We start from the raw sequence: 24,207 nt of genomic DNA, 5'->3' as shown, positions 1-24,207 counted from the left end.
CATGGTTTCAAATTAGGAAAATGATCTGTAAAGGGTTGGTTTGTTTGATCATGAAGCACAGAAGATTTTGAGTTAAATTCCATGGCATTGGCTTTTCTACTTTTAAAGCTAAGCTTGCTTACAGAGAGTAATAATTTCCAGTTCACACTGCAGAAGATACTGGGTGTTTTTCAGAGTAATGTCTGTCTTCAAACAGTGCCTACAGCTGTCAATGACTTTACTAACAGGCAAACAAATACTTCATGGAAAAGGCAAATCTCAAACTGATGTGCCAACGACATCTGCAGACTAAGTGTGTTGTGATGCCAAGCACGATTTTGGTGTAATTTCCTTTTTTTCTTTTTAATTGTGTTACCCTTGTAAGGCCTTGCAGGCCTGTGGAAACAACAACCCGGCATTCCCTCTAGTGGCCACTAACCAAACAGGGAACCATTTCTGTTTAACTTGTGTTAACTACTTTTTTTCTTTATTATTATTTTCCTGCACAGCTATGTTAGCATGTCTGAAAGGCAGAACTGTTGCAGGTACCAAATTACGGCAGAGATTCTGAGACAGGATTTAAGACACGTTCTCACTTCTGGAATTATGCTGACAACAGGATAAGAAAGAAATGCTTTTCTTGGAAAAATCCCAACAGTTGTAAAATATTATAACTGTCCAGCAGTTTCTAAAATATTGTCTATTTCTGAATTGTGCGTGTACTTGCTTTGTATCATATCATGTGTAGTAATGAATCTATTTTGTAATGAAGATGTGGTCTCCGGAGGAGTTGTGTCTCTCTGATCTCCCAGAGTTACTGGGTAAGTGGGGAAATGTCTGAATAATAATGTTTAACCAAACCACGCTGTTATTTTGGCAATAAATGTATGGGACTGTCTGGGAGACACTACTGGACTGATAAACCTGCATGGATTTAATTTATTTTCTCCCTCCCACCCCAGCTTGTATTTTGGGCCTAACCTCCCACCAGTGTCTTTTCAATGAAAGAGAGGGGAGGGACGAGGCCGCAGCGGAGGCCGAGCGCAGCTGCTGACTCACTCCCTGACCTTTAACAACCTCCTTCGCCCTCTGCGCTGCCGCCGTGCCTCGGGCGCAGCGCGGGCCGGTTCCGCACGGCGCTGCTGCGGGCGAACCGGGGCCGCGGGGCGGGGGCGGGCGGAGGGCAGCGGCCGGGCCGGTACACGTGTCCCGCGCCGCTTGTTTACCATCGCCGGGCCCCGCGGGGCATCCTGGGGGCTGTCGTCTTATCGCGGACCCGTGGGCAGGCGCGGGCGGCGGCGGCGACTACAGCTCCCAGAATGCTCCTGCGCGTGCTGATGGAGGCACCGGCCAATCGGAGCGCCGCGTGGGGGTGATTGATGTGCGGCGCGGTGCAATCCGCTGTGCAGGAGAGTCAAAACATGCCCGCCCTCCGGGCGGAGTCCTGACAAGCAGGCCGGGTAGCCAATAGGAATCGCCTGCGAATTGAGCAACGTCGTCTCTGGCCACTCAGCGCCCGAGTAGTGGCCGGCGGGGGCGGGACCCGCTGAGAGGACGGCGCGGGGGGGCAGCCGAGGGGAGCTCGGTAATGGCGACGGGTTCGGTAAGTGCTACAAAGTTTAGAGCTGCCGCTTTTCGGGGCTGCGAGGCTCCGGCGGGGGATGGGAGAGGTCGGGGAGGTCAGAGGGGAGTCGTAGCGGCTGTAGGCCCAGCTGAGGAGGCCGCTGGGTCCAGGCTTTTGACGGCGAAGGGAACCCCGGACATTGTTTACTGTACACCTTCCCCGACCGACCCGGCGGAGCCGCCACCCTCCCGCGCCGCTGGGTTGAAACTCCCGGGGTGTGCCGGCCACCCTTGTGCCCCTCCAAATCACGAAAACAAGCAGAATAGGGGGGGTGTCCCCTCCCTTGTTTTCCCTGGGGAGCGGCTGTCCGCCCCAGTCTGTCAGAGTGAGGGCGGTGTGCCCGCTGCGGGAGCAGCGGCCGTGCGGGATGGGGAGCGTTGGGGGTGTCCGTGGGTGCGGGGGAGCGGCGGGGGGAGCGGCGGCCGGGGCGCGGGGGGCCCCCCCGGGCCGGTGTTACGCAGTTCGAATGAATGGGGCCGAGCGCGCCTGCGCCGTGCGGCCGCGGGTGTAAACAAGGTCACGTGACGGGGGAAGGCCCTGAGGGGTTTGTGCGGGGGGTCCCTGTGGGCGTCCTGCCGGGGGTCCCGCCGCTCCGCCGTCCCCGGGCCGCCCTGGGAACACCGGCCTCGGGGGCCCGCAGCGGCGCTGGGGCTGCGGGGGGAGCGCGGCCCGCCCTGCGTCAGCGAACAGGCCGCCCGGGCTTCGAAAACATGGTGAATCACGCTCTGCCTCGGCTGCGCGCTCTGGCACGGCCGGGGATGTGCTGCGAGGATTCCTGATCAAAGCAGCTGCGCCAGGAAAAGTCCCTGGTGTAGATCCAGTCTTGCCAGTATGTTGTGTTTTGCTTGGAGAAGCTGTTCTCCAAATTAAACTCCGTCCAGCTTATTGCTCAGGCGTAGACCTGGCCTGAAACTTCGTCAGTAGGTTGGGGGAAGAAAGGCAAATAGCAGAAGGAAAAACACCACGGGAAGCATTTCCACCCAGGCATTCTTGCGCAGTGCGGTTTGGGTGGATGCTGCCAAGTTCCTGCTGAACCCCTTCTCAGCCACAGTCTTTATTTACTTTTCTCCCAACTTTATTTTTCACCCTCAGAAATAGACACGGTTCAATTAATAAGGTCTTTGTTAATGGTGCCATTTGTTTTAGCATGACAAATTAACTTAAAGTACAAAATAATAATTTCATTTAGCCTCCAAAGACAGCCACAGTAATTAAAGTCCTGTGAAGCGTGGTTCTAGACAACACCTGATGCAACAAATTTTCAACATAAAGTTGAATTAAAAAAAAAATTTACAAACTCATTAATAACCAATCCCCTTCATGTTCAAACCATTGACATATCCAAAGCAGTCTTTAATCGAGTAGAATAAAAAAGAATTGAGAAGTAAAGTTGGGCACTCTCCTTGTTTTTCTTTGTAATTTTCTTTCAATTTCTTTGTAATTAATTTGTTAGAGGATTTTTTGGCTTTTGTACATGGATGGCTTTGGTTTAGAGAAATTCTTGTGACTTGGAGAAATAATTTATTTCTCAAACAAGTATATTTCTTGTTAGACTAGCATTTTTTATCTGTACCTTACCTCTGACCCTTTAGAGTGTTGGGATACCAGGACACGTACTTTCAAGTCTTGGCACCTGTCAGGAAGGAAGGAGAAGGTAACATTCCAGAAATAAGTTTGCTTCTTCATTTTGGCAGGAAAATGGGAAAGGAAGAGAGGAAAAAATAGAGGGGAAAAAAAACAGGGCAGAAGAGGGGAAAGGGAAGACGTAGATAAGCCAGAAAAACAAGGAGTGGCTTTTTGGAGTTGATTAGTTGCAGATAATCTTCAAGGTCCTGATACGTACTACTGAGGTCTGTTTTTTCTGTTCAGAAATAACTGAGCTATCTGCTCTTGTGGTGTTCTGTAATTTTACTGTCCCTCATGGGTGACAGGGGTATAAATTGTGTTAAAGATATTTCTTGGAGGTGAAAGTAGTGTCACTGATAGTTTGAGTTCTATATTCTTATTTCTCTGACCTTTCTTCTCCACCTTAAAATCAGAAAAAGCTGATGTAGCTTTGTAGTAGTGCCATTTGAGTAGAATCAAACATCTTTTTATGTTCAGCATGCAAGTTTATATAAGTTTTGCATATATTTGAAAGATTAGGGGATCAGACGGTTAGAAATTTTTCAGTCAAAACCCTCCCGGACATGATCCTGTGCAACCTGCTGTAGGTGAACCTACTTTAGCAGTGGAGGGGGTTGGACTAGATGACCTCCAGAGGTCCTTTCCAACCCAGTCGTTCTATGATATGAAAATATTACACTTTTTAAAGCTATGGTTGGTATTTCTCTAATGTAGCTTACGTAGTTGACATGCATATGGTAGACTTCTCAAGTTTTCTTTCTTATTAAGCTGTGTTTTCTATTACTTTGTGACAGACTCATGATTACTTTTTCAAGGACACTTCATTAAAGTACACAGTAATCATGTTATGGTAGCTTTAATTCATCCTCATCTGAAAAAAACCCCAGTAGATAACCAAATTAGTAAAGATTGGATAACATTGTTTGCCAGCTTTTAGAGGCAGTGGTTGTGTAGAATAAGCACACAGTTCTCTGCTGAAGATGATTTAAAACAGTGGGTTCGGTATAAACTTTACAGTATTGGGATTTGGGGAAATGAAACTGCGGTGAAATCTTCTAGTAGAAGTAGAGGCTTCTTTATCTTTCCATTTGCAACACAGCTAAGGATGTTAGGAGTCCAGTGTGTTTGAGACTCTTCTGGAAGCCAGACAAGGGAAGGGCAGTGGAAAAGGCTTCTGCAGAGACAATGGTGCTGAAAGGGCAACTGGAGAAAATGTGGGCCTGATGCTGAATAGCAAAGGAGACCTGATCTCACAAGGTTGAGGACAGCATTTTTGCTTTGATCTTCTTTTCCAGGCCTGTTCCTGGGCTCCTCAAGTCCCTGGGTGTAGCAACTTGCCTCTGACAGAGCAAGACACTTCTTTGTCTGTGGTAGAAGCGGAGCAAGTGAGGGGCAGGCCAGTTCTGTGAGGCAGCCGTGCATGAGGCGGTGGGACCAGATGAGATCCCTCCAGGTGTCAGTCATGGGTCACAGAATGTTTTGGGTTTGAAGGGACCCTAAACGTCATCTAGTTCCAAGCCCCCTGCCATGGGCAGGGATGTTTTTTGAGAATGGTCTCCAAAAAGAAGTGGATTTGGTGGCAGGATGGCTCCCAGTAACTGGACGAAAGAAAATGTCACGCCCAGCTTCAAGGAGGAGGATGTGGGGAAACTACAGGCTGGTCAGCCTTACCTTAGCCTTCAGGAATATTATGGGACAAATTCTCCTGACAGCCATGTCTACCCTCTTTGTAAGGCAAGAAATTGTCTGGGAATAGCTAGGACAGATTAGCCAAAACCAAATCTTGTCTGACCCTTCTGATTGCCTTTTATAATGAGCTGAGTGGCTTAGGGTACCAAGTGAATGTTACCTTGGCTTGAGTGGTGGTTGAGGAGATAACTCCAGACTCTTGGAGGCAGTGGGCACAGGCTGTGGGAAGTTCAATCAAACCTGCGTGAGGATCAGCTTCTTTACAGCAAGAGTGGTTACTGGAACAGGTTCCTGGGCAGTGCCAGGGAGTGTCCATCCTTCAAGATACTAGAAACTCAAGTGGCCAGGGCCCCAGGCAGCCTCTTGACTTCCGAGTTAGCTCTGTTTTCTGTAAGGATTGTACAAGATCATGTCTAGATAGCCCTAAAATATGCTGTGATAGTCAACAGACTAATGAGGATTTAGGGCCCTGGTAATGAAGTATATCAGATGCAACTTAAAACGGTTCACATGTATACAAATTTCTAACCTCTCTCTTTCTAAAGTCAGATACTTTGGAGCATCCTAACATGGTGTGGGAAGTGAAGACAAATCAAATGCCTAATGCAGTTCAGAAACTCCTTCTGGTAGTGGACAAGAGAACTTCAGGGATGAACGAATCGCTGGAGTTGTTGAAGTGCAATGAAAACCTGCCCTCTTCTCCTGGATATGCATCCTGTGATGAGCACATGGAACTTGGTAAATAACATGATTTTTTCAGAAGAAACTGGATTCTGAAGTTTCTTATAGATGTCCTATACTGAAATTACTGGAAGTTGACTGAATGAGATTCCTGATTTTCAACTTGAGAAGGGCAGGGAATTGTGACATCTGAAGGGCTCACTTTGCAGTCACTTTTCCCTTAAACCCATTTCCAGTTCTGACACACTGGCCTGTTGACTCAAATGTGTTCTTGAACTCAGAGCCACAAATTTCTGCTTCTAATCCCCAGAGGAGTGGGGTTTCTTTGGCACAAGAAAAACAAACAGAAAGCTCAAGAGCTCCTCTAAAGGGAAATTATGTTGCTTTAGATCTGCTGCAAATAAAGATTCTGGGATAGGGGAACGTTGGTCCTTACATATTGGAGAAAAACAGCATATACTTTAGAAAGTGTTGATATAATCAGTGAGATATTAACACATTTAATTTAAGGTATGGAGTGATTAAGAGTATTGATACTTAGTTACATGACAGCATATAGCTCAGACTTCTAACAAGCTGGGCTCTTTTCTGCGATTCTGCATGGAATATGAAAGATATATATTACTGATAGGAATTCACCCTACCAGGCTGTATACACAGCTTTCATGGTTTTTTTAATCTGAGTTATTTAACTCCAGTTCCCTGGTGGAAACCTTTTACCTTGAACATGGTCTGATGTTGAATTTTTTTAGTGTCACACCTTCAAGGACAGATTAGTTTAGTTGTCTTTTGTGGAATGTTTTAGTATTTTAGTGAAGCATATTGTTTTTGAATAATTCTGCAGTATAGTTCTGTGTAAACTGGTCAATCGAGTAAAAACTTTAAAATCAGAACTACATTTTTACCTAGTTACCTAATTTTTTCTTAAATTTCTTGTGTGAATGTATAATCGACTAGAGATGTTACTATTTCTGTGGCCATTTTTATTAATAGGGTTTGTGAAATGTTGGTAGTTGTGATATGAGAAAATAAAATTATTTTATTGTGGTTCCTTTTTTATTTTAATTTGCAAGATTTGGGGTCAGCTAGAATTGAGAATAATGATGGTAATTTGTGCATTTCTTTGTAGATGATCTTCCTGAATTACAGGCTGTGCAGACAGATTCTGCCCCACCTGCACTTTTTCAGCTTGGTGCTGATGTTTCACATCAGGAATGTTCAAGGCCTTCATGGAGCCAACATACCTCAAACAGCAATCCAGAAAATGCTTATTCTTGTGAGAATGGGGTGAACTGGTTGACAGAATTAGCAAATATAGCCACAAGTCCTCAGAGTCCTTTGATGCAGTGCGCCTTTTATAACAGGTACTGACACTCATTTCAGTTTTGAACTATAGAGATTATAATGCTGTCTCCAGAAACATTTCCTTCACTCTTTAAACCCTCTGACTTTGAACTGGAGCCTTATTTTTTGGTCTTTTTATTTTTTCTGTGAATGCATGCACAGAACTCGTCCCATAGCCTGGTGCAAAAGCTGCTTAGTTTCCAGCCATGAATGACATAGGATGGTATAAAGACATTGCCTATCCACAGCAGGCTCAGAAGTTATGCACATTTACCTCATGTGAAGCAGCGGATAAAAACTAAGAGGAGTTTGTTACATTAAATTCTTAATGCTTTCTAGTGCACAGACTTCAGATTTTTCTTTTAAACAACTAGTTGGAAATCTAGTGCAATGTGTATCTTAGTAATAACTGTCTCAGGTTTGTGATCTGTAAATTCTGTAAGGTTGTGAGCAACAAGTGTGGGATCTTGGAAATTTCTGGGCTTCACATTTTATTGTACAGCTTTTCTTAGGTTTATAATCAGAAAACTCAATGCAATACTGTTAATAGTCATGGAGTTGAGATTTAATCATTTGGACAGAGCAGATGTCTTTACATTATCTTTAAGAGCTGGTATTTACTTCAAGATCTGTGTAAAAACTTCAGCATTGTGGTAAGGAGATGCCACTGTGGAACTGCTGTTGTCATTTGGGTGCTATACAGAACCTATGCAGGAGTTATGCTAAATGTTCTCTTTGCCTGGGCTTGCACCCTTTAATCATCCCTTTGAAATATTGGTGTGTGGGAGGTTTATTTGGTGTTCAGCTCATGCAAATGGAAATACTTGCAATAAAAGCATTTTAGAGTAATGGCAGCAAAGTCTCATGTTGTCTTAATCTGAGATATTTTAAAATACATGTTTCTGTTGCAGATCATCTCCTGTTCGCATAATAGCAACAAGCAAAAGTTTACATTCCTATGCACGTCCTCCACCAGGATCTTCAAACAACGATCCTAACTTCTCCAAGAATGATGTGGATGAAACACCAGTCAGACATGAAAGGGTGAGTTGTTCTGAAACATTTTAAGATAAACATGTAAGAGTAATGGGTTAAGTTTTTTGAAAAGGGAAACTGGTTTAAAAAAGAAAAACATAGTGTTACTACTATTGCTATTTAAGCTGGATTTTCTGTTAGTTTTCATTTTACCACACAGGGTAGGCTTGTAGTGCTACTTCATATTTTTTGTGACGAGATCACTTTATAAGAAAGCTCTCCTTCTGCTGTAATTCCTTCTATGACAAGCTTTAAAAAACTATGTTAACTTGTTTGATGCCTCAGAAGGAAATATGCATCCCTCTTCTTTTAGATCCACAAAACCTGTCAGTCCTATGTCTCCTTTTCCCTTATATTAATTTGTATCTGAAATCTGTGTGTTAACAACACTGAATTTTCTCCAGTGATTTATCTACAACTGCCTTGAGTCTACAGCTTTCCAGTAATTGGACTATAGAGTAATGTGCTTTGAGTGATTCTGTAGATGACCAAGGAATGATGAGGTGTAAAATGCTTACACATGAGCATAAGATAATCCATAGGGGTGAAATGAGTCTCAGAGAATGAAACTCAAAAATGTCAAGCTGCATCTCAGAAAAGGAGATGAAAATGCTCCATTCACATTTACTACATTCCTTTAATCTTTGTCTTCGTGTTACATCCCTATTAGTATTTAAGGCAAAATGATGTCACAAGTGCAAATTAGAGACTGTCTTAAGACATTTAAGACCAGCCCTAAAATACTGTGCAGTAAAATACCAACACCATTTTGCTTTTTTTTTAACAGGCGAATAGTGAATCAGAATCTGGCATTTTCTGCATGTCATCACTTTCAGATGATGATGATTTAGGATGGTGCCATTCCTGGCCCTCAACTGTCTGGCATTGTTTTCTAAAAGGTAAAATAACATGTATCATGAAATAAGTATTTTTTTTATCTTGTCCTTTTTTTTTTTTTTTCTTGTAGCACAGGCTTTTTTTACCTAACACTAATGTTCTTTTTCCCTTGAAAAAATCTCTTAGGCTCTCGTTTGTGCTTTCATAAGGGACGCAATAAAGAATGGCAGGATGTTGAAGAGTTTGCAAGATCTGAAAGCTGTGGAAAAGAGGAAAATCTCCCAGTCAGTCCTTACAAGGTAGCCGTTAGTTCTAATAAATTCACTGCAATACCTGTAACAAATACTTAGTTTCTTACGTTACCCCTGTGCCTGTAATTACTGCCTCAGGAAAACAGATTGGCATTAATGTTGTTTAGAGCAGATCATTGTGCTGTTTGAGTATCTCATCGTAAAGCACTTGAACTGAATTAATTGATGTATGTTTTGAATGTTGTATCATCTTTATTAATTTCTAGCAAGATAGAAATGCCCATTAGAATGTTGTTATTTTTTAATATAATGTATGATGATGAGTATACACCTGTAGTATACACAGATACATGCTTTTCTTGGGGGAAATTTTTTGAACTGTATGTGTGTTAACAGGACTATGGTTCCAATGGTTTGAAGTTGATTTCTCATGAAGAAAGCATTTCCTGTGGTGAGTCAGTGCTGAAGCTGACTTTTGATCCTGGCACAGTGGAGGATGGCTTGCTTACTGTAGAATGCAGACTCGATCATCCATTTTATGTTAAAAATAAAGGTATGAAATACCTCAAGTACACTTGGTTGTATATTAAAATACTCTCAGAAGGTGATTGCAGATTTTGTTGGCATCCCATACTGTTCAAGGAAGTGATAGTCGTGGTGTAGAAATTACTGTCTTTGTAAAGAAATCCAGAATATGAACAAACAAAACTGTAAAGCCATAAAGCTCCAGGAAGACTGCCTATCTCTTAAGGAAAGATTTGATTGAGTATATCAGTGGAGCTCAGGAAAGCAGAAAGAACGGGGGTGGGGGGAAGAAAGGAAAACTGCAAATAAGGGAGGCTTTTCTCACTTGCTAAACATGGACTTTTGATGGTAAAAGTTTCTAGGTTTTGATTCCTTTTTTGCTAGAATGAGATTTTATTTGAGATAAAAATAAACAGTTTGCAGTAAAAATTCCCTAAGTAAGTGTTTCTGGTTTTCCTTTTGGGTGAAAGAAACTACATCAGAACATTTTATAAAATTATGTAATTTCGAGATACAGGATTGCTCCAATGAAGAACTGGAGAGATTGTCTGGCCGTTTGTCTAATTTAACTCTTTACCACTTCAGGTTGGTCATCTTTTTATCCAAGCTTGACTGTGGTACAGCATGGCATTCCATGCTGTGAAATGCATCTTGGAGATCTGTGTCTACCTCCTGGACACCCTGATGCCATTAACTTTGATGATTCAGGTGTTTTTGATACATTTAAAAGGTAATTTTTGGATAAAGTGGCCTCAGTGGTTCTTGTATTTAATGAGTAGGCACCTTAAGTCTAGAAGAATTTTAAGCATTATAGAGAATAGTTTTGGTAATACAAGACAAATGATATGGAAAAATAATACTAGGAAAGCTGTGTAATTATGTGCTCTGCTAAATTGCAAAGTAGTGCCTTGGAGTGAAATAACTTTTTAGCCCCTTTTTAGGGCAGTTTAAGACATTAGATAAAACAGTAAAAATATATATATTGTCTTTATAAATTCTCCAGGTAAAATGGATTATGTTTGAAAAACCTAGTACTAATTTTTGACAATAGTATGTCTGCTAGCTGTTACCTCATGCTTCATATGCAACACTATGTCTGAATTATCTGAGTAGTTTCTTAGAGGTAAATGCATGTGCAATGGCTTTAGAATACAGTATGTTCATAATTAGTTATTACTATTTTTGAATAATCTGGTTTTTGGGATTCTTTTATATTAGATCAAATTTACCTAACTTCAGAGCTTGATTAACGTTGGGGTTTGCCTGAGCTGGAACTTCAACCAGATAACCTTCAGAGGTCCTGTTTACCATAAATTGCTCTAAGAGTCTAAGGAAATTATAAAGATTTTCCACACTATTTTGGGATTTTAAGGTTCCGTAAAATCCATATTTTCCTATGATGTTAGTGCCTTTATAGCATCTGTTTTCAATCAGTTGAGCTTTGGTTTTTTACGATAGAAAAAAAAGGAATTTAAGATGCTGTTTGCAGTTCAAGCCCTGAGAGCTCTTGTATGATTTCAGTCTGGCATAGAGTGAGTTCAGATTGCTTGGCTTCACTCATTTGCTGTCTGGGCTTTTTTTCTTATTATTAACTCCTATTGTGAACTGCCTATGTAGAGAGCTTTTAGAATCATTGTATCTACATCTCACTGAAAAATCTGGATTTCTGGCTCCTTACTAATTTGCAGCCCAGCTGAATACTGCCTTGTACGTCTAATTCCTTGTCTTTCTCTGGGCCGAAGGGAGTGATTGAGAAAGGAGCATGCAGCAGCTGCAGCTGTGATAACAGGACAGAAGAATTAAAAACAAAATCCTGTTGCTGTGTTATGGGAAGGAGATAAGTAATAGGAAGGGTGCTGGCCTGTTGTAGAACAGAGAGGTCCTTTCTCCTTATCTCGGGAGAGCCTGCAAGATGGTTGGCATTATCCCTTCTTCGCTGCCTTGTACTTTGCTGAGGGATGTTGGAGGCCACTTTTAGGCTCCGCTCTTCTGCGTGGTTCTGTCCCACAAAAGGAGCTACCTTTGCAGATGGGGGCTGGACTGCAACATGCAGCATTTCCTTGCTAGTAGTTCTACTTGGTGTCTGCAAAAAAGCTCTTCAAACCCCTTATTTTGGCCATAAATCATGCAACTATAGCCACATTGAGCAGTGGGTAAGAGGAGCCTTACATTTTATGTTTATCTTGTGGTGGTGACTTAATGGTTTGGATTTATGATTGAGTAGCCCCTTTCCAAGATTGCTTTCCCCATATAGCATGCTAAAAACAGCATAGCCTGTTGTTCCCATCTGGAGATGGTAACATATAGTCTGTGGAGTTAAACTCCTTGAGGAGAAATGTCGCGGTTTTGTCAGTAGAGGGCAGGCGTTTGTCAGCACTAAATCAAATAGTGCGACATCATGGGGCTCTGAGCAGGGTTTTAACCTCACTGAAAGGTTTCTGTGTAAAATAGCATTTATTCAACTACCTAGAGAAGTTATTTGTACAATAGTGAATATAATATAATTTATTTTAATATAGTGGTTTCATATTTGCCCTTAATATATTTGCAAGTGAACTCAATTGCTTATTCTTCCCTTTCTGTACTTGTCATTCACTGATCAGGTTTGATTTAGGGTAAGGACAGAAGCAAAAAGAAAGAAGTGTGTTTAAAAAGAGGATGAAGTTTGAAGACATTTTATGGTTAACTGATATATAGCTGAGGAAAGTACACAGCAGATCATGTAAAGTTGCAGCCTCCATCACACTGAAGAAAATACTAACTTGCCTGCCAAAGTCTTGTTGTAGTTTTTTGCTTTTCACACTGACATCCACATCAAGCACAAATCATTATGTCACACAAAAGAGAGAAAAATACTAGAAATGTAGTACAATTGAAGAGTGGACATATATTTAGAGATTTTACATGACAACTACTCAATGGCTTCATGATTTGTCTTTTCCTTGTAGTTACGATTTTACCCCGATGGACTCCTCTGCAGTGTATGTGCTCAGCAGCATGGCTCGCCAGCGTCGCGCTTCGCTGTCCTGTGGGGGATCAAACAATCAAGATGCTGAGAGATCAGAATGCAGTAGTAAAAACTGTGCCTCTGCTGCATCGTCACATCTTTCCTCCAATCCTTTGTACAGCAAAGCTGGCAAAAGCCACAGCTCAGGGACTGCAAGTACTGTGAGTGCCACTTCTCCAAACAAGTGCAAAAGACCAATGAATGCCTTCATGCTTTTTGCCAAAAAATACAGAGTTGAATACACTCAGATGTATCCAGGGAAAGACAACAGGTAATGATACAAACTGTAGTTTTGCTATTACTGGTGAGTTAGAAGAATATCTGTGTCCCACCTTTAGATTTAAGTAGCCTAAATCTAGCATTTGAAATAAAATGTGTGTTTTAAGAACAAGTTTTGAAAGATGTTAACATAAAGAGTAATTTATGAGTGGACTGTGAATATTTACAGTACTCAGTGAACTTGATACAAGACAGTTTTGGCAAACTTACCTTCTGAGAAAACATATGGGTAAAGCAACTGATCCATGTGTATGTGTACACCGGCAGAGGCACAAATACAGAACAGCCTTTGCTTATGGTGATGAGGTGCTCTGTTTGTGTGCTATAATGGAAAAAATGGAGTTTCTGGTTTTTCTAATTAAGTCTTGACATATTATTGCAAATTGGTCATGAAGTTACAAGCATTTATTTCCAGTCTGTATATCCTGTTGAAGAATGGAGTACTGATAGTTAGGATATCTCAAAGATCATAACCCAGACAGCACATTGCCAAATTTTGCTTGCCCTAAAGGCATTCAGCAATCTGCTGAAACTTGCAGGAAGAGTCATATGACTGTGTTTGGGGAAGAGGTCTTGTTAGTTTGTTTTTTTGTTCTTAATCTCTAGCATGTTTGCTTCTCAATATTTATAAAGATTTCCATTACCTCTGTTTAAGTAATATTTGGTGCTATGTGCACCAGTATTTGTGCCTATGTAAATAGAACCTAAAACGCATGAACATGAACTGATCTTAGGTTTTTTTTAATGTATGTAATTTTATAAAAACTGCTACTGTAAAAATTGCATTGTGACATAAAAATTCTAGAACTAAATCTGGTAAAAATTAAAGTTGACAGGGCTTTGAAAGGGTTTTTACTATTTTATAATGTTCTAATAAGGAGGCTGTAACTGGTGCTGGGATATAAAATCCTGCCAGACAAATCTCACCCAGTCTTGTGTGCCCTGACAATGATGTTCTGTAATGTTTGTAGTAAGTTCAGTGAAGCAGATCTGCTGCCTTCACATTCATTGCAACTATCAATGAGAAATGGAACAGAATGTCAGCCAGGAAAGTTTATGATGGTTATATATTTAATTGAAAATGCTGATTTCAAATGGATGCAGTGAACTGGAGCTGCAGCTGCATGGATGTGAAAATGAACATTCCAGCGAGCAGGTTTACCTTGAAGGGAAGTGATGACAAAGTTACAAGTATGGTTCAAAATGCACTGCTCACTGTCGTGGTTGGAAGGCAGTGCATTTTGGGTGCAGTTTCGTGGCATCCATAAAACACAGGACAGCAGAAATAGCACTGGTGGTAATTGATACAGACATTCAGCTACTGTCACTCCAGTGTTGCTGTGGCATTCATTAATTTAGCTGTTGGGAGGCAACTCTTACGTTTTCTAAATGTAAGTTTGTGTCATTTTCAGATTACTGTGTAGGTCTTACAACATAGTAGCCACTTCTGTACAGTGGAGTTCTTAGGTTTGCTAAAGTTATTTCCTTACGGGAGTTAAGAAAGGACAGAACTTGAGGTATTCTGAGTTAAATGGTCTGTTCTGAGACAAAGCAGCTCAAGGCGTGTCACCAAGACAGTGAGCTTGTAAACTTTCAAAGTACAAGTCAAGAGTCACATTATACTTAAAACTACTGTGGACTGCAAGATTGTGTTAGAAAAACTTAGGTGTTAGGGCTGCACTTGTTTTATTTTCTAGATACTGTTCACTGTAACACTGTAACCATAGTTGGACTTGGTTGTGTGTTCAGAAATTCTTTGAGTAGAGATGAGGGAAATAATATTTTTGTTTTGAAATAAAAAGATTTCATGGTGCATTTTTATTTGGAAAGGCAATGGCTTTTACTGCAGACCTGCTCTCTCTGGGTCACCATGTTCCTTTCTGAGGGGTGTGAGTGATCAGCAAAAGCTGGTGACCCAGAGCAGACAGGTTTCTGTTGATATGCCTCTGGATACTGTCAAAAGATGAAAAATCTGCTAATTAAACTGGGTGTGTTTGCTTCTGATGACAGACCAAAGATACTGGTTCTCAGTCTGGATAGAAAACCAGAAATTCCGTTGCCAAAGAGGCTGTGCCAGTGGGTTTGTTGGTGATGGGATGTGGTGTCCCCTGGAGGAGTTTACTCTAAGGAGTCACCAGAGCACGTGACAGCACAGGCTCAAGGGCTGTCCCCACACACTTTGGGATGTGGTCCCAGAGTGCTCTGCAGCTCGTGGAAACCTGAACAGCACCACATGGCCTTGCAGGATTCAAATCCATTTTTTTGCTGTGGTGCAGAACAGCCTTCAGGATTGCTCTATGTGCCATATTATGGAAATGGTAGATGACACTCCACTTGTCTTGATTCAATTTGAATATCTTTTCTGCCAGCAAGGAACTTAGGAGAAAGAAAAGGACTTAGTTGTGTCCATTTTTTTCTTAGAGCCAGTCACAGAACTCTCACTGCTGTAATCTGAAGCCAAAGTGTACAAACTACTTGGTAGCTTTAATAGTCGTTGATAAGAGCTGTTGTTTAGAGATTTTCATTCAGCTAAAAGAGTTAAAGCTTTAATGGGATATTGATCCAACATTTGGGAGTGCAGTTAAGCAATATGGCAGGATAGTACAGGGAAATGTTGTAAAAAGACGTAGAGTTTATAAGGAAATGAATTAATTCAGCTTCTGGAAATGGTTATAGATGTGTCAGAAAAAATAGTTCCCTTTGCACAGGAATGGGAACTTAACAGTATGTTCCACCCAGGATGGATTAAAGGTGGAGGAAGCTACAGATATTGATTAAATAGACATGTGGACTTGCAGTTAATCAAATATTTGGCTGAGGTCATATTCAGTTCATTGCTCTAATTATTAGAGAACATATTTTCAGCAAATCTGTCATATGATCTGCTAGTATGAAAGTAGAGCAAAACAAATGTGAGTTACCATTTGGTGGTGGTTTTTTTAACATCTCTGTTTTGCTGGTTTATGCCAGTTGCCGCATATTCAAATGTACACTCTTTGAAATGTTAAAATGTGCATTGACCCATGCTCAGCTAACACAGAAGTCTCAGCTGTTTAACAATTCAAAGAACTATGAGAAGATAATCACAAATGTGATTATTAAAAATTTTAAGATACAGTTGATTTCTTCTTTGCATGTTATTTCCACATATAACTCAAATCTTCTTTAAAGTGCTCAGATAAAAAACAACAAAAAAAATCATGGTATTTCTTAGCACTGTCCTGACTGTACTGTAAACATTTATCTTGCAGAGCCATAAGTGTGATACTTGGTGACAGGTGGAAGAAAATGAAAAATGAGGAAAGAAGGATGTACACACTAGAAGCCAAGGCCTTGGCAGAGGAGCAGAAGCGTTTAAATCCTGACTGTTGGAAAAGAAAACGAACAAATTCTGTATGTTTGTGAAGCAGTCTTTTTCATTATGCAGTTACCTGTGTTCAGATGGGTGGCTACAGTGTGTTTTGTTCAGAATAAGCTGCTTTCTTAGTAGCCAAAACCTTCATTTACTCCCCTGTGTTGTGTAACCTGCTTTTGGCAGTTTGGCAGGAGATGGATCAGGAGAGGGTCTGTCTGAATATTTTATGAGAGTTCTGTTTTTATGTGAATTTTATGTGAGTTCTGTTGTACTGAAAGTTAGTGTGCTTGTGAAATGCAGAGGAAGGGCACATGGTCTTTTGCTTTGAAGTGAGTTCATAAGGTTGTACCTGAACTTTTTTCCTTCCATAAAAGCTTTTTCTTTACACGTTTTTCTGTTTTTCTTACTGATAATTTATATCAGCATATATGAAGATACTGAGGGAGGATATTTATTACTCTATTCACTTGTAAAATAAATACAGTAGATAACACTACTTCTGTAGGGAAATAAGTTGTTTTCCACTTTGTAGAAAGCCATCAATCTAAGAGTCTGCACCAATGTATTAGTAGGTGGTGGATGTATTAAGAAAGAGAAGGGCTTTCAAGCTGAAAGATCAGGTAAAGCAGACATGAAAATGAGATTCTGTTTGTTCAAGTAGAAGAGTAGATTGGAAGGAAACATCCACTGAGATGCACAGAGTGCTTGCCAAGTTCTTCCATTTTATGCCTGGGTAGGAGCTTGAAGTGTGGTGTGGACTTCATCTACATGGCTGGTGAAACAGTCCATCCATGTGGTGTAAGATTTCGTCCTCAAGTTACCCCCTTTCCTCTGATGTGTAAATGAGGCTTTTTTCTCAAGAGCATATGCAAGTGTTGCCTTAAGACTGAATAAGAAATGCTCCAACACTGAGTTGCTTCTTTCTGCAGCACATACTTTGTGCAGTTTCCAGTCCCTTGTTGCAGAAGGTTCCACCAAGTCCCAGCTGCTAGAAACAAGCTGTTTTTCTGTTCACTGCATTCTATTTTAATCAACAGTGACAGTTTCTGTTAGATTTCCTTGTGGGTTTATTTAAAATAATATTATTTATTTACTCTGCTCTTACACTACTGCAGTTTTGGGCTTTGGATGGTGAGATCACAGGCTCAGCTGTGAGTTTCAAGCAACTCAGAGGCATGTTTGTGTGTAGCTGTGTAGTGATGGGTTGGCCTCAGTAAGGCTTTCTTACCCTGCCTTGTAGTGGGATTTTCTTTGTCCCTACAGTCTTCAGGCCAAGAGAACAGGATCTGTAGAACCTGTTACCTCAGTGTTACAGCAGGAAATACCCTTTATAATTGTTTTAGTTCAGTGAACTGAACTGTTAGCAGTCTAGTAACCTTACTCAGTAATGACAGTGGGCTCCAGGCTGTGACAGAGAAGTCGTGATGGTCTTTCGATGATCAGGGAATAAAACTGTCTGGTTTGGCCTTTTTGTTTTCTTCCAAATAACTGACCAATTGTTAGAAATACTTGTGGCTTTCAAAACAAGTGTTTGCCGCCCCTTTGCCTGCTAATTGCTAACCTGGCTTTCTCTTCTCTTTTCTCAGGGCTCACAGCAGCATTAAGCCAGAATTTTCCTGTTAACTCTGTATTTACGAAATGGCTGTTGCTTGTTCGCAAGAAGATGCAAGATCAAGGTCTTACTATTTGTTGTGACTATGTGTGACCATAAAATACTGGCACCATCATGGAAATGATCTGAGTGCAGATTTGCTTTTTACAATAGAACATTAAGTAAGCTAAAAACTATCAGCATTTTAAACCAAATTGCCTTACTTTTCTTCCAAACTTCATTATGTATCAGGTAATAGGCTTGAAAATGGATATCCTGTGGTGCTAAAGTACTTCAGAAAGAGGAGAAGGAGATATGTATAAATGTTTATTTTTAAAAGAAAATGTACAAAAAGGGGAATTTTAAAATATGTAACAGCTGTTTATATACATTGATTCTTATTGCTGATTAATATGTATTGCACAACTGTATTATTAATTGCGATTCTGGGGCCTGGGATTTTCTGAAATGGCAAAGTGTTATTATCAGCTTCCAGCTTCCCAGCCTGCCCTGCTGCCAGCAAGTTACCAGAACATGTGAGAATGGAAAGCCTGGTGTGATGCAGCAAGGGAGCTGCTGCTTGGGATGCCACTTAGAAAACTTGTATCCACAAGGGAGATATTTGTGCATCAGCTGGCACTAGTGAGAGCTATCATTTCGTGGTGGAAACAATGGCCCAGGACAGGATGAAATGAATAAATAGCGTTATCTCAAGAAAAGTGGTGGTGTTGGTATCATCACCATCATAGTTATAACTCTGTGTTTTGTCTTTGCCACATATTCTACAATATTTTATTTTGCCATAAGACATCTTTATGGTGGGGGCAAACTTTGCACTTAACTATACGTGCAACACTTGCACTTTACTTTTTTTCTTCTCCAACTGTCTAAAATTAGAGCAGCTGCGTTAGGATTACAATTGCTTCTGCTGTGAACATTTACAATCATGGCTTTTCCTGTACTAAACAGCTGTGTGTTGTTTTTTTTTTTTTAAGAATCACAACTGTAAATTTCAGTTTATGACACATCTACATGATGTTGCCCCTAAGATTTTTGCACACTATATTCTTGTATATTATTTCAAATAAATTCATTAAAATTTGGTGTTGCGTATTTTATAAAATGAAGAAGACTAATCACGAAGTCAGCCCTGCAGCAATGAACATGTTCTGCATGGAAGTCTTCACATGAACCCATCCAAAGTATACTTTAATTAAGCTTTGTCATTAGGAAGCTAGTGAAGAATTTCACAGACTGTTTTCAGGATTGGATAGTCAATGTTCTTTATTACAGTTTAAGCAAAAAGAGTTGAAATCAATATAAATTATTTCTAAGCAAATAGCAGTGCAAGAGAGAATCATTTAGGTTAGTTATAAATATTTTTCCTTGTGTTAAAATTAGTGATTTTTAGATGGAAACTGATGATTCAAATGTTTCAAAAGTAGTTTTCTGAATATGGCTAAAATGTATTCAACTGTTTAAAACCATACTTGTAGGAAAAGAGCTGCTTCCTTATTTGAGATATTCAGCAATTACACTGTAATACTTGAGTTCTAATTTTATACTTTTCTAAATTCAAAAGGAATGCTTAAGAATGTTTCAATTAGATGTAGACTTAAGCACATAAAAGTTGTACAATTTCCTTACAATATTTCTGTGTAAGTAAGTTCCTGTAATGTGAACATAAAGCAAGAAGACAGAAGTTTCAGACATGAAGTAGGAAAACATTTCATTGTAAAGCTGATATACTTGGGGATAATTTACATGAACAGTAAATACAGATGTGGCACCAAAGCCCCCGGCCCTGTTACCATCCACTCCCTGGTATGAGAGCGTTGTCCAGCTGTGTTCACTGAAGGGTTGACATGGCTTTCTGCAGCAGCTGAACCATTATGGGATAGACTGGTGCAAACTCCTTTCCCTCTCTTGTTCTCACTGATTGAACATAAGCTTCCAGTGCACCACTAAAAAAAAAGAAGTAAAGTAGCTAAAGCAATTAAGTACTGTAAATTCAGGATCTGCAACTGAAATTAATTGCCTTCTTCCCTCCTGCAAAATTTTCCTCAGATGGTCCTACTTGTCTGTGGAAGGAAGTGAGCAAGGAAGGCCTTGCAAAGCTCTGCATAATTGTTTCATGATCTTTCTCTCCTTTCTTGCATGTTTTGAGGAGCAAACAAGTTAACATTTAAATAAGCAGCAGCATGTTGCAGATGGCTTGAATTGACAGCTCTGACGCACAGACTCGGGCTCAGTGCTGCACTGGTAACCTTTAGAAAGGAAGAGAATAATCTCCAGCTGCTGCAGATGCTGAGAGTGCAACTTCAGCACGAAAACTGGGGCACTGGTGAACACCCACCATTGCCCTGAGGTGACTCCTGGCCCAGCCTTTTGAACTCCCGCCGTCCTCGGAAATGCACGCTAACTCCAGACAGGGCTTGGGCAAGGCACAGCCTGGCTCTCTTACACGTTGTCACAGGATGTCACACATAGAGTCATTGTGTGTGAACTGCACAAATAAAACATGGCAAAGCTAAAAGGGGCAACTGTGGTGACATACTTGTCTGTACGTAATTTAACTTGCTTTACAACACAGGGTCACCTTTTAGCTGACATTCTAGTACACAGTGTTGTTGAGTGACAGCATATTTGTAAAACAAACACTGTAAGTGCTCATCTGTTGAGATTCCAACTTACTAATTCATTAAGTAGGCCAAGCTAGTGTTGTCACACTCAAATACAGCTTTGAATTTAATTTTCTTCCCCTTTTCTGCTTCTATTTCTTCATAAAACTGATACAATCATCTTGGAGTTTCCTTCTAAAACTCGTTTACATTTGCGCTATTTACAGCAAAACTGACAAATTTAAGAAAATGCACGAACAGACCCCATTTCAAGTGGAGACTCAACTCCTGGTACCTGGCTATTCCTCTTCTAATACAAAGTATCACCACAGCCCTTCCCAGCACCAGCCCGAGGACAGTGGGTCCTGCTGTGAATGCAGTCACTGAGGAGGGAGTGGTACTGGGTTTTGTCTCCTGCATTCCTTTCTGGAAGTGCAGGATGCACCAACACAGCTGTTCTGTCAGTGAGGGAGCCTGCTGGCTTTTAGTAACATGGCAGGAACATTCCCAGTCCCACTGGGAGAAGGCAGATGTTGTGCACATCTGGTGAACGGGGCGGGGGGCACGGGGGTCAAGGGAGATGGTAACACAGAGCAACTGCAGCCTTGTGCCTATAAATACACACCCACTGCTGTGGGATGGTGGGCTGTGGAGGCAGAGCTGCATTTATGTTTGCTGCTCCTTCCAACAAACAAACCTTTGGTGGAACCCTGCATTCCTGCACGAAGAGTTCATGGACCTAAGGCAGCGCTGCTCCCTGGTACGTGCCTGCTGGCAGCGATAGGCAGTGAATCAAGCAAGGCTTAAGGAAAGCAGAAGTACTGAGGAGTGAGATTCAGCCCATGTTTCACACAGGCTCCTCCTGGAGTAAGATGGTAAGAGAGGAGCAGCCAAGATCCCTGTGTGATGCTGCAGCTCCAAGAAGCCTCAGATGAGCCCACCAAACCTGACAAATGAGAAGATGCACGGTAGGAAGATGCAGGGTCACAGTACACTTGGGTGCCTGTGAGTAAAGATGCTGCTACATCAGCAAGGGCTTGGCCCTTCCTCAATGACTCGAACCCATCCATGTCAGAGCATCGCTGGGAATTTTCAGCTAAATTCATTTATCAGCAAGAGGAAGATGCTCTTGAGGCCAAGAGCCTGTGCTCAGTTCGCTGGAGAGACGAGTCTGAGCTCTGGGTTCCAAGAAGCCACTGACAGCAATGACAGCCCGGCCCCACGAGCTGGTCCTGGGGCTGCTCCCGCTCCTGCCAGCACTTCCCACGCCCAGCAACGCGTGCATGGATCCGTCAGCCTCGCTGCCAGCGCGCACCACGAGGAGCTGGCTGGCCCCACGTGCAGTCCCTGCTAATGGAGTTTGATGGAGAGAGTGAAGCGTGCAATTGTGCAATCAAAGAACCCGAAGCAGCTTCACTTCTGAGCATGAGAATGAAACAGCATAGGCACGAGGTGATTCCCACCACAGTTCCTGATGTCCCTATGCAGCATCCAGACTTCACAGGCCCTCTTTGCTGAAGCCCAGGGCATATTGTCTGAGACTGGGGGGACACAGAAGAAGGATGGACTGGATTGCTGGAGAGTTGAGGGGCTTCAGAAAAATAAAGTTAGTGAGCACAGAAACAGTTCCTCATGTTGGCCTTGGTGCACTTGAGAGCTCTTCAATTTCGGTAACAACTTACTCATGGAGCTACTGCTGAGGGGTCCACACCAGGTACCAATACACAGTGAGGAGTCACTTTGAGTTCTTCATACAGCAAAAAACAGCAACAGAGAAGCAATCCCTTGTTACAGGCAGAAAGGCAGGGGAATAATATTTATTTTATCTAGCTAAAGTAAAGCTGACCTTTTGCACCTGGTCAGCTCCCTGAAAACCTTCAGCCTCCTCCTTCCCAAAGGTCCCTGGGGAGCAGCACAGGGTCTACAGGGAAAGAGGCAACTAAAAAACTGCTTGCTGTGGCCACAAAGTGCTTTGGGTGCACCTCACTTCACTCCCAGCAAAGGCCATCAGCATCATGAACTGCAGAGAGATTAGGCACAGCCACAGGTTTATTTTAAATCCAAGATTTAGAGAGAAAAAGTGAGACTGAGGGAATGGGACAACAGGATATTGTGCTTTTTAGATAAACTGGCCTCTTGTGGCAATGAGGGGGCAGCATGTGATGAGCAGACTGAGCAGCAGGTGGGAGATACAGGCAGGGAAAGCTCAAGGATGACATCAAGGATGCCATCCTGATGAGGGGAGATGCTTCAGAAGAGTCAGAAGTGTCTCACATTTCCAGTCACATCAGCACTCAAGTGCTCTGGTCAGCAGTAATTGTTAAACATGTTAGATGTTAGTTACCTGATACAAAGAATAGTCCCTTGTATTAAAACGACAGTTGAGAAACTCCTGTGAGTTTTCTTACTGTAGCTGTCATTCATCTCGCTAAATCTCTCCCCTTCCACTCAGCAGTGGCCCTGTCTTTTCCTTTCTATACACTCCTCAAAGTTTGTTGGGCTCAAATAGTTTTCTGAAGTCCTCAAAAGCTGAAGATAGAAAAAAACCATATTGACCTGCTTAACTTAGAAAGCTCTAACACCTCTTGGTGAAGTTGTGGGTTGGCATCATTATCCAGATGGTAACACTGCTATCCCTTAACTGACTTATCTCCTTGCTTTGAAAAAGCCCTTGAAAAAGATTACAGAGATAACCGGATAGATAAAAGGGAGAAGCTTTACCCTAAAAACAACACCCAAAACCACTCAATGTGAGCCCTTGATAATCCCTTGCCAGACTGTTATTCCCATCAGATCAAACAAGGTGGAATGAGATTTAGGCTATGCTACGTGCCATACACCAATATTACAGTCCCACAGTCACACCTTCTAGCAGCTTTTATCGTTTTTCCTTCTGCCCCAAAAGAATCTGATTTAACTGGCAAAACCAACTCCATCAGTGGCAGCTGAAAGGAGTTTTGCAGGTCCCTCCTGCTGCACTTGCTCTTTTACTGTGGCTTTGCTTGCATTGTTTCAAAAAGATGGAGTCAAACTTCACCAATATGACCAACCTGAGAGCATCTTAGCTCTCTTACCCATTCCAAAGACAACCAGTAATATCAATACTGTAAGGTGAATTCTCAGGCATTTTTCTAAAACAGACCTTGTACAGCTTTACACTGAACAATGAAAACAAAAGCTTTCTGACTACTCCAACTGCATTCACTATTTTCCTGCATCCCACACTTGCATCCCCAGTAGAAGTATTTAAACACTCTGAAGCTGAATGTTGAAAAGCCATTCATAATCAGTAACTTCACCTGAAACACGGGAAGAACAGTGTTTCTGGTAAAGCAAACTGGCCTAGAGAACTCCCTGCTCCCTATGCCCACCCAGGGAAGGCTGGGAGCCTGCTCCCACATGGGCAGGAGTAGGAAAGCAGCCAAGGGGAGGATGAAAAGCTGCTGCAGCTGCTAAAGGCTGGGAGTGAAGAGGCAGCCACAGTCACCTGGAGCTCCACACTCTACCAAGGGAATCATGGTCAAGCTCAGGAAACACTTTTGCATTGCTGCCTGTGAGAATGGCACCATGGTGGCAGGCCAGGAAGTCTGTCCACACTGTTAGGAGCAACATTCCTGGTTAGGAAAGGTCCAGGTAGTAAAATGGCACAAATCATGAATCCAGGGAGAAAGGTTGTTTGCAGTCCAGAGAATAATGGTGAGGTTGCTCCAGAGTGAGAGGGAGGAATGGGCTGGAAGAGGTAACTGAAAGCACCAATGGTCAT

The 24,207-nt window shown here is 41.8% G+C and overlaps 2 protein-coding genes across 6 annotated transcripts in view; one reads left to right on the top strand and one right to left on the bottom strand.

The window, feature by feature from the left end:
* Window positions 1-1,483: 1,483 nt before the first annotated feature.
* Window positions 1,484-18,925, top strand: HBP1 (HMG-box transcription factor 1). 4 transcript variants are annotated; one of them, XM_042018343.1, is made up of 11 exons: window positions 1,484-1,582; window positions 5,464-5,656; window positions 6,729-6,963; window positions 7,855-7,987; window positions 8,766-8,877; window positions 9,002-9,114; window positions 9,463-9,619; window positions 10,177-10,321; window positions 12,540-12,869; window positions 16,129-16,270; window positions 17,819-18,925. In XM_042018343.1, the coding sequence occupies exons 1-11, from the start codon at window positions 1,568-1,570 to the stop codon at window positions 17,834-17,836; spliced, it is 1,593 nt and encodes a 530-aa protein (XP_041874277.1). In that variant the 5' UTR covers window positions 1,484-1,567; the 3' UTR covers window positions 17,837-18,925. The 4 variants fall into 4 exon arrangements, with proteins under 4 accessions (XP_041874277.1, XP_041874278.1, XP_041874279.1 ...); XM_042018344.1 differs by having other exon boundaries at window positions 1,513-1,582; window positions 5,468-5,656; XM_042018345.1 differs by lacking the exon at window positions 1,484-1,582 and adding an exon at window positions 2,415-2,432.
* Window positions 18,138-24,207, bottom strand: part of COG5 (component of oligomeric golgi complex 5) — a 178,092-nt gene continuing 172,022 nt past the window's right edge. Inside the window, exon 22 of one of the 2 annotated variants that reach the window (XM_042018341.1) lies at window positions 18,138-19,787. In XM_042018341.1, the coding sequence (XP_041874275.1) occupies window positions 19,673-19,787 (115 nt within the window). In that variant the 3' untranslated portion in view covers window positions 18,138-19,672. The remainder of the gene's footprint in view (window positions 19,788-24,207) is intronic. The other variant, XM_042018342.1, reaches the window with a different exon arrangement.

Source organism: Corvus kubaryi, unplaced genomic scaffold (genome assembly GCF_017639235.1).
Source record: "Corvus kubaryi isolate FWS band 111438036 unplaced genomic scaffold, C.kubaryi_AGA036_p1.0 137, whole genome shotgun sequence".
NCBI lineage: Eukaryota > Metazoa > Chordata > Aves > Passeriformes > Corvidae > Corvus > Corvus kubaryi.
Note: the sequence above shows the minus strand (reverse complement) of the source record. Positions and strands in the feature narration are given on the sequence as shown.

What these genes read in the sequence shown, in the direction of transcription:
- HBP1 (XM_042018343.1), top strand. An exon ending in CACCAGTCAGACATGAAAGG is followed by an intron (nt 7,988 to 8,765) that starts GTGAGTTGTTCT and finishes TTTTTTTAACAG; the next exon opens with GCGAATAGTGAATCAGAATC. An exon ending in TATCCAGGGAAAGACAACAG is followed by an intron (nt 12,870 to 16,128) that starts GTAATGATACAA and finishes TTTATCTTGCAG; the next exon opens with AGCCATAAGTGTGATACTTG.